The sequence below is a fragment of the Chenopodium album genome, chromosome 22, assembly GCF_948465745.1.
Source record: "Chenopodium album chromosome 22, dcCheAlbu1.1, whole genome shotgun sequence".
NCBI classification, from domain to species: Eukaryota; Viridiplantae; Streptophyta; class Magnoliopsida; order Caryophyllales; family Amaranthaceae; genus Chenopodium; species Chenopodium album.
In genome coordinates, this window is record NC_137855.1 from 4,083,195 (window position 1) to 4,094,095 (window position 10,901).

General features: G+C 36.1%; 1 protein-coding gene across 1 annotated transcript; it reads left to right on the top strand.

Moving 5' to 3' along the window:
- Nucleotides 1-8,182: 8,182 nt before the first annotated feature.
- On the top strand, nucleotides 8,183-10,361 carry LOC145604544 (galactinol synthase 2-like). The gene is made up of 4 exons (XM_081660431.1): nucleotides 8,183-8,604; nucleotides 8,781-9,104; nucleotides 9,574-9,708; nucleotides 9,852-10,361. The coding sequence occupies exons 1-4, from the start codon at nucleotides 8,275-8,277 to the stop codon at nucleotides 10,059-10,061; spliced, it is 999 nt and encodes a 332-aa protein (XP_081516557.1). The 5' UTR covers nucleotides 8,183-8,274; the 3' UTR covers nucleotides 10,062-10,361.
- Nucleotides 10,362-10,901: the final 540 nt, after the last annotated feature.

A 10,901-nucleotide genomic window follows, 5' to 3' on the forward strand; every position in this document is an offset into this window, starting at 1 on the left:
AACACACCAAAAAAATGATTCTTTCCTTTTCTCTCCTCCTTCATTAACAGTGTGTTTGGATAACATTAGAGGAAGGAAAAGAAGGGGAGGGAGGAGAAGAGGAGGGGAGGGAAAGGGAGGGGAGAGAAGAATGGTGAGTTTTCCTTCCAAATCTCTCCATTGTTGGAGGGATCATTTTCCTACAATTTAATCCCTCCATTTCTCTCCTCTCCAATTCCCTTACTTTCTCATTTGTTATCCAAATGAAAGATATCACATCTCTCCATTTCTCTCCCCTTCTTTTCCTTCCATTTCCTTCTATCCAAACACACCGTAAAAGACATATATGTCTTGTTATTCCTAGTCCTTATCCTTCCTTATTAGGGCCTATTATTGTGTATAGTGTATAGTTATCGGGCCTATCTCATGAGCCCTATTCTATTTGCTAGGTTGTATATATACGCTTGCTATACTCTAATGAAAACTACGAAAATTATTTCGTGACATGGTATCGGAGCCAATCAAACTCTAAATCCCTAAATTTCTAAATTCTATATTCTAAATCTCTACACTGCATTTCTGAATTTTTTTTTACAATCTGAATCGAATTTCAACCTCGATTATTTTGCTTCGAAATTCTGGAAACTAATTTCTGGTTCGATTTATATTTTCTGGTATTGGAAACTAATTTCTTTGGACCCTAATTTCTATTCTACTACTTCGGATTGTTGGTTCGAATTTCTCAGACATTCATTGATCGATAATGGTGTATGACACTCATCCTATGTCTTCTTCTATTACTCCCAAACTCAAGTCGAATCTCTATTGTACACATTGTAATCGTACGGGTCACGATTACAATGGTTGTTTTCTAGTTCATGGCTTACCCGAATGGTGGCTGACCAAATATGGTCATCAACGTCGCTCGGCTGCCGATTCTACTGCTCTATTTGGTGCTTCCTCTTAGCCTGTTGTTTCTATGCCGCAAGGTCTGCCTTGTGGAGCTGCTACTTTTCCTGCTTCTACAGCTCTACCTGCTGCTGGTTTGTATGCCACGGCTACTGCCCCTGTAATCAACCCTGCTGTCACGGCCAGCCACGGGCAGTCCGTGGCAACTTCTGCCAGCCACAGGCAGCCCGTGGCCCCTACTGCCACAACTACTTGGGCCAGCCACGGGCAGTCCGTGGCAACTTCTGCCAGCCACAGGCAGGCCGTGGCCCCTGCTGCCTCCTCTACATTACCACTACACTCTATTAACGCCACTACTCCCCTCTTGGGTGGTGTATTCGATCCTCCTACTAATTATGCTGATGATGGTTATTTATTGTCTTCGTGGATAATTGACACCGGTGCATCCCATCATGTTACCGGCAATGAGAAATTTCTACAAGATGCTCACTTCATCACTTCTTGTCTTGTTGGTCTTCCCGATGGTGCTAAGGCCATGACTACTAAGGAGGGTCGTGTTGTCTTGGCGGATGGCATTTCTCTTGAAAATGTTCTATTTGTTCCGCAATTAAATTGCAATTTGATTTCGGTGTCTAAGTTGATTGATGACTCTAATTGCTTTGTCCGATTCACTAATTCTCTTTGTGCTATACAGGATCAATCCTCGGGGAGCTTAATTGGAGGTGGTGAACGAATAGATGGACTATATTATTTCCGGCGTCTCCCGAAAGTGTGTGCAATCACGGGTCCAGCGATTTCTACATTTGAGTTGTGGCATCGTCGTTTGGGGCATCCGTCGGAGAAAATTGTCAAATTGCTTCCTGCTATTCGAGGTAGTATTGGTACTAAGTGTTTACATAAAGCATGTGAAATTTGTCCTCTAGCTAAACAAACCCGTGACAGTTTTCCTGATAGTGATAGTCGTGCTAGTCGTATTCTTGAAATGATACATTGTGATTTGTGGGGACTGTATAAGACGACTTCTACTTGTGGTGCTCATTATTTTTTGACTATTGTTGATGATTTCTCGAGAGGTGTTTGGGTTTATTTGTTGAATGATAAAACTGAAGTTTATTCTTCTTTTCTCTCATTTTTTGCTATGGTTAAAACTCAGTTTGATGTTACTGTTAAGTGTGTAAGGAGTGATAATGGAACCGAATTCAAACACATGCTTCCCTATTTTGATGAACATGGAATTCTATTTCAAACCTCTTGTGTTGGTACCCCTCAACAAAATGGTCGGGTAGAGCGTAAACACCAACATATATTAAATGTAGGAAGAGCATTGATGTTTCAAGGCAATTTGCCGATTGATTTGTGGGGAGAGTGTATTCTTGGGGCAGTTTATGTTATTAATCGCACTCCTTCTATCTTACTTGATAAGAAAACTCCATATGAAATGCTTTTTGGCAAACAACCTGATTTTGATACATTGCGTGTTTTTGGGTGTCTTTGCTTTGCTCATAACCAAAGGGCTAAGGGTGACAAATTTGCTCCTAGGAGTAGGAAATGTGTGTTTGTGGGTTACCCTCATGGAAAAAAGGTTTGGAAGGTGTATGATTTAGAAACCGGTGTTATTTTTGTTTCCCGTGATGTTAAATTTCATGAGAATGAATTTCCGTTTGTGGAAGATGGTGATTCGGTTCTTTCTACTGTGGGTGCCGAGAGTGGGACTAATGACTATGTTGGTGTTGATCACGATTTTCTTGATGATTTGGAATATGTATTAGAGGTTAGTGAGGGTTCTCTTGTGCCCGAAAACTCATCACAACCCCGTGCTACTGCTTCTACCCCCCACGGGTCACCTGAGGCTGCTGTTCATGACCACGGCAGTCCCGAGGTGTCCCCTGTCCCCACTGCTGCTTCCTCGGTCACTGGTACGGGCAGCCTTGATGTGGTTGTTCCGGAGCCCTCTTCTACTTCTCCTATTGCGTTGGACCGTGATCAACGTCCAAGGCAACCCCCGGGGTGGCACCGGGATTATGTCGCACACACTATATCTCTACCTAGTCCATCTATCTCGCAATGTTCATCACCTACTCCATGCTCCTCAGGTACTCCTTACCCCTTAGCGCATTTTGTGAATTGTGATAAATTTTTTGTGCCACACCGTGTTTTTATTGCAGCTGTTGATACGGTAGTTGAGCCTCGTAATTTCAAGGAGGCAATGCAAAATGAGGGGTGGAAGGCGGCTATGCAAACAGAAATTGATGCATTAGAAAAAAATGGTACATGGGTAATGGAAAAATTGCCTCCGAGTAAGAAAGCTCTTGGGTGTCGCTGGGTTTACAAGGTCAAACTTAATTCTGATGGCACACTCGAGAGATTGAAGGCTCGTCTTGTTATCTTTGGTAATCATCAGGTTGAGGGTATTGATTACAATGAGACTTTTGCTCCTGTGGCTAAAATGGTCACTGTTCGGGCTTTTCTTGCTGTTGCTGCTGCAAAGAATTGGGAATTGCATCAGATGGATGTCCACAATGCATTTCTTCATGGTGATCTTAATGAGGAAGTTTATATGAAGCTTCCCCCTGGGTTTTATGGTTCTCAATCTGGTTTGGTGTGTCGTCTTCTGAAGTCATTGTATGGTCTTCGACAAGCACCTCGTTGTTGGTATTCTAAATTGGCCGCCTCTCTGAAAAGGTACGGATTTGTGCAATCGTACTCTGACTATTCTCTTTTTACTCTGCAATCTGGTTCTATTCAACTTAGTGTTCTTGTCTATGTTGATGATTTGATAATTTCTGGTAATGATTCTTCTGCGATTTCAACATTCAAGTCATACTTGAGTGACTGTTTTCATATGAAAGATTTGGGTGTTTTGAAGTATTTTCTTGGTGTTGAGGTAGCTCGTAGTCCGGAAGGCATATTTTTATGCCAACGGAAATATACACTTGACATTATTGCAGAGTCTGGTTTGCTAGGTGCTCGTCCGGCAGGTACTCCTATTGAGCAGAATCATACTCTGGCGAAATCAGAGTCCTCTTTCTTTTCTGATCCAGAGCAGTATCGACGGCTTGTGGGTCGTCTGATTTATTTGTCTTTTACTAGACCGGATTTGGCATATGCGGTGCATATTTTATCTCAATTTATGCAACACCCGCGGCAGGACCATTGGGAAGCGGCTCTTCGTACAGTGCGATACTTGAAGGGATGTCCGGGTCAGGGTATTCTTTTGAGTTCAGATTGTGATTTACATATTACAGGTTGGTGTGATTCAGATTGGGCAGGTTGTCCCTTGTCGCGCCGTTCTATCTCTGGCTGGTTGGTGTTTCTTGGTGCTTCTCCTATTTCTTGGAAGACTAAGAAACAGGACACTGTGGCCAAGTCTTCTTCAGAGGTAGAATTCCGCTCAATGTCTAAAACTACTGATGAGTTGAAATGGTTGAAGGCCCTTCTTCTGAGTTTGGGTGTCTCGCATCCCCGTGCTATGAGTTTGTTTTGTGATAATCAATCTGCGTTGTATATTGCGAAGAATCCGGTTTTCCATGAGCGTACCAAGCACATTGAGGTGGATTGTTATTATCTTCGTGATGCGATTCAGGATGGTATCATTAGTCCGTCGTATGTGAAGACAACGGATCAATTAGCGGATATATTCACCAAGGCTTTGAGTAAAAGTCAATTCATGTATTTACTTGGCAAGTTGGGCATTTGTGATTTGCATGCTCCAACTTGAGGGGGGGTATTAGGGCCTATTATTGTGTATAGTGTATAGTTATCGGGCCTATCTCATGAGCCCTATTCTATTTGCTAGGTTGTATATATACGCTTGCTATACTCTAATGAAAACTACGGAAATTATTTCGTGACATTCCTCCCTAATTATAGGCATATAGGATATGTGGGATAACAAGGAGATTTTATCCCTATCCTCAACAATCCTCTAATCCCCATCATCCTAAACAAACATTACACTAAAGAGGAGAGGATTAGAGGTTAGCTAGGGTAAGAGATAATAGACTTTCCCTTAAGAATAGAGATAATAGAACTAGATGAGGAGGAGGATTATTAGGGGAGTTTGGTGGTGATCTAAGGGGGAAAAAGGATCAAAAGATGTGGATTATTAGGATTAAAAAAAAAAAAGGGTTAAAGTTAGTAAGGGCATATTAATAATTTTGTTACCTATTGTACTCTAATCCTTAACTTCTACTCACTCAACATAGGATAACACTTTTTACTAAACATAGCATAATAGTAGTCATGACTCTTGAGGTTGAGGAATCATTACTTTACTAAGGTACTACGTACATTACATTTGACCCCCATCAATTTTTCTTCAAAGATCAAATAGACGAAATACAAGTATTAAATAAGTAATTAAAAATACACAGCATTGAGGCAAATATAGAGGGACGAAAGGAGTAAAATATAGGGTATATGGCTGTCCTCCAAACTCCATTCTTAGTTAGACCTTATTTCACTTAGCTTGTACTTAGGATGGAGCATGGAAGCAAGTTGGCAAGGTAATAAAAAGAATAGAGATCCCTATAGTCAATTGGATTCAACCTTATTTAGCTCTTTAGTAATTGCTTAAAAGGTTTGTGTATAGCGATTGCTTATATGATATTGTAATGTCGAATTTCTTAACAAGGCTTAAGAAGGTATTGTAGGTGGATATATAATATAAGCACATTAAATCTGCAAATGTAGACGAGACTAATAACATGTTAAAAGATAAAAAAGGAACAAAGTTTAGGCTAAAAATTTGATACTTCCGCCGTCTCATATTGCTTGCAATTACATGTTTGTTCAAATATCGTGAATTGTGCGTAAATTTCCAAAACACCGTATCTATATTATCTTAATTTCTCTATTCATACTTAGCTTGCACGTTTGTTCAATATCTTATTACACGATCATGCATGTAAACATACAACTGTGTAAACAAACAAATTATGCGTCAAGCATAGCACGATTTGTGGCTTTGCTTTATGATTGTGTCTTTGGAAATTATGAGCATTAATTAAATAATAAATATGGATTGGAGCCATGCATAATTTCATACACATTTCATTTACGAGTAGTAATTAAGAGTTTAACAAGACACTTGTACGTTTAATTTTCATCAGTCTCTAGACTCTCTACAGAAATACAACATTACGGAGGATTATCTACAAGTAGCCATCCGAAATATAGTTAATGTATAAATTCTATGTCGAATTAATTGAATATATGGCAGATTTTCAATGGGTCTACCTCACAATTGGCCGCACCCTTAAAAATATTTGGACTAACTAGTTATTAAATCCTATCACGGCATAATAATTACGGAGTAGTTTTGATTGAGAATTATAGATTCAAATTCCAACCCCTCCAATAAATTCAGTTAAGATCTGTCAATTTGCCCCTACACATATCAACATATGCACATAGCCATATCATATACGCCATATATTATATCATAAGAGGAAATAAAACCTATCAATATTTCTTCTTAATTAAAATCAATAACGAATGGATAATAAGTATAATAATTCAACCTTATACGTTATATTAAACATCCTCCTCTTTATTCAATAAATGTGACATAATTAGTCTCAATCTACTCAACCTACTCAAGAGTTAACATAACATTATCTTATACGAAAATATCTTATAACATACAAATATACAAGTACAAAAGATTTCATCTATAAATTAAATTTTATATGTTTGAGACTGTTCACTTCAGCTTAATTTCAGTTCAGTTTAGTTCAGCTTCAATCAATTCAGTTCAGTTCAGCTCCTAATTTCCTTCTCTCATAAAATATTCACTTCAGCTCTATTCAGTTCAGTTTAGTTTAGCTCCAATCACTTCAATTCAGCTCATTTCAATAAATATGAACAGTCCCTTAGTTATCCTTCTTATTCTCGAACTCTCAATTACGGACTTGATACAATGATATTCAATCAATGGTTTAACTGTTTAATCGATGTACATATATATGGGTTATGGCTAGAGATGGCGACCCGTGGATGGCTTGCATGCGCAGCTAGCTAGCTTTCGCGATGTATCGTTAAATCCCGAGAATGTACGTTTGTTGGATATACTTTGTAAAAGATCCAAACTTTTTTCTTCTTTCTAAGAGGATAGCATGATAATCAAGCGCCAGCTAATCAAGCAAGATAACCATACAATTTTTAGATTCTAGCTTCTTCCTTTTACCAACCAATTAGCTTTAACTTGAACCATGTATATGCTACAAAATTCAAAGTTTTCACTAGACGAAATGAATACAGTTGCTCCATTACGTAGGGTGTTCCAACATTACCCGACATTTTTGGTCAAATATGATTTTAAGCTAGAATGTTCTAGTATTACATTTGGATTATTTGGAAATTATTAACTTAACTTTTACTTAATTATGACTCCTTACATGAAATTAGAGTTAAGCTCTTTCTTTTATATACGTAACTACTCCTATTTCGATTTTCAAATTTTTATTGTCCATTTTATATTATTAAAAAAAAATACAAATTATATAAACTTCGTATGTATTAGATATGTACTTAATATTAAGAATATAGTAATTAAAAACTTAAGCGAAAAAATATTGTGTAGAACGGACTCATGTGAGTCCGTTCTACTTACACGTTTTGTTTAAGATATACTTCATGATTTCATATCGCGTACATATACCCTATATGGATTTATAATGATCTTCATTACATGTAAATAAGGCCTAGCTAGCTTAGCTAGAACAGTGTAATACTCATCTTCTACACGAACATACATATTTAATACATAATACATATAATTATACCTAATTAACAACATAATTTTTGATTTCAAATTTAAATCAGATTTTAATTCTTGATTATACGTCGATTACACATGTGATGTGCGCGTAAAAAAAAAATAATATATTGTAATGACTTAAACTAACCTAGCCTAACCCTATCAAAACCAAATCGAACGATCAAGTTGAAAATCGGTATGACGAGAATATTTTTATAAACTTTATAAGTTTGGATAACTTTATTTTATTAAGTAAATAAGTAAAAGCTAGTAAAACCTAAAACGCCTATCCATTTTGCAAAAAAACAAACAAAACCTTAGCTTCATGAAAAGTCAAGTATCACTAGATGAATCTAAGAAATTACAAAACAATATTATAATCGTAAAATGACGGTTAATAATATTAAAATATATTTAAATGACGGTTTACTTTATCTTAATCAAATTTCATGCATCATTAAGACACCCACCCTTAACTCTATATATAGCCCCTTAACCCATTTCCCTCAACATCATCTCAATTACTTCAACTTAAGCTCTCTTGTATTTACCAAACAAAGCATATTTCACTCAAAAATCACACAAAACTCACACATTTTTTCAAGTTTTTCTCTCTATCGAACAAAATGGCACCACCAAACCTCGAAACCGCGATCTCAGATCCAACTATGGCACCACTAGGGAAGCATATGAGCCGGGCCTATGTAACCTTCTTGGCTGGTAACGGAGATTACGTCAAGGGAGTTATTGGGCTAGCTAAGGGCCTAAGAAAGGCTCGATCAGCTTACCCTTTGGTGGTAGCGGTGTTACCCGACGTGCCGGAGGACCACCGTAAAATGTTGGTTGCTCAAGGATGTATCGTTCGAGAGATTGAACCCGTTTACCCGCCCGAAAATCAAACCCAATTTGCTATGGCTTATTATGTCATCAATTACTCCAAGCTTCACATTTGGGAGGTAATAATAAATTAATAATATAAATATATAATTTTCATCTCATTAAATTTTTGTTACACCTAGCTATGTATACTTGTATTGTTATGATTTTAGCACGTCAGGTACATGTTTGGTAAAATTAATTGTTAGGTTGTCGATAATTTGAGCTGATCGAATTTATTGATTTGTGTTTTCAGTTTGTGGAGTACACAAAGATGATTTATTTAGATGGGGATATACAAGTGTACGATAATATAGACCATTTGTTCGACCTTCCAAACGGCTACTTTTATGCTGTAATGGACTGTTTTTGTGAGAAAACATGGAGTCATACTCCACAATACAAGATTGGGTACTGCCAACAAAGCCCAAATAAAGTCTGTTGGCCCGAAGAAGAGTTGGGCCCAAAGCCCGCTCTTTACTTCAACGCTGGCATGTTTGTGTATGAGCCCAGTATCTCTACTTATCATGATCTTCTTAAGACTCTCCAAATCACCCCTCCTACTCCTTTTGCTGAACAGGTAATTTTTCTATTGATTCTGATTAATTTGCACAAATTTGTTGATTAAGTGGTATGCTAGTTAATGGCTAATTAATCTTACATATTGTTGATCACCTTATCAAAAGATTGAGAAGTGGATGATGTGTAAATTAAAATGAAGGGAGTAACTAATTGGGTTGTTGTGGATTTGGATGGTGAGATACCGTATATTTTTCTTAGGTTGTTTCATCTTCAACTTATTTTGACTTATTTCAGATAATATATATTCAAGTTACATAAATTAAAAATAGTAAATTTTAGACACATACAAGTTTACAAAAAGGAATTGAAATAATTCTAAGTACATTAAAACAATTTAACACACCCTTAATCAAATTTAGATTTAACACACCCTTAATCAAATTTAGATTTATTTGTATGATTTACTTTCGAAAATCGATGAATTTGTTGATTGTATTTACTTATTATGGTAATTATTTTATGTGTAGGATTTCTTGAACATGTACTTCAAGGATGTATATAGGCCCATCCCACCAATTTACAACCTAGTGTTGGCCATGTTATGGCGCCATCCAGAGAACATCAACTTAGAAGAAGTCAAAGTTGTTCACTATTGTGCTAATGTAAGTGAAATCCCTATTATACCCTTAATTAGTTTTATTACATGGATTTTTAAGTGGGTCTTTTGTATTTACCCACCTAAAAATCCAACCCATTTCAATTTGTTTTATTATGTTATTAATCATCCTTAACTTTTGACATACAGGGTTCAAAACCTTGGAGGTATACAGGCAAAGAAGAGAACATGGATAGAGAAGACATAAAAATGCTGGTGAAAATGTGGTTTGACATATACAACGATGAATCGCTTGATTACAACTCGGAAGTTGAGGCTCGGAAGACATTGCAACCTTTCAGGGCGGCACTCACGGAGGCTGGTGTTCTTCATTATGTTACCGCCCCATCTGCTGCCTAGTGCTGATTATCTAGTGCATATATATTAGCACAATTTTTTTTTCTGTAATTTCTTTTCGGAATTAGAAGAATATGTACGTGAGAATTTGGTTTGTGTGTAATTTATGATTATGTTTGTTTAAAAAAAGAAAAATCCTCCCTTGAATTTCAAAGGGAAGGATCGATATGTATAGATTTTAGCTAAGACTATTGTAATTTTGTAAAGGTTTATATAATCCTTTTTTTTTTTTGAATAGTTTTTTTTTTTTTTTTTGAATAGATATAATCCTTTTAATGTTGTACATAGTATCCACATATTCAAAAGAAAAAAAAAATGACATTTTGAAGTTTTTAAATTTACATGGATTTTTTTTTATTTTGATCTTGTAAGCTTTTTTTTTTTTTTTTACTTTAATATTGTTGTAATTATTTTAGACACTAGATAGAATCTATTTTCATGATTTCTATAATTTTTTTTCAAAGTAACTTGAACAATTTAAACTATTATTGATATTGAAGGGAAAAGGCTAGGATCTAATTTCATTTTTTTATGACTTTAACTTAATTAAGCATGCGGTAGTACAATTTGTATAAACGTACAATACATAAGTTGAATTGAAAGAATGGTTACAATTAATGAAATTATTAAGCTTTTCAAAATAATAAAAATAATAGATCAAAAAAATAAAGAAGAAATTAAAATGGATATAAATTACAAAAAAAAAAAAAAAACAAAAAACAAAAAAAAATCAAATTGAGGCATTCAAGATCAAGGCCACGGAGCCCTAGCACATATGTTCCTTAGCTATGATCTTGTTGGCATATATCAATTATCCTTTAATCCGTCAAAGACAATTTATGG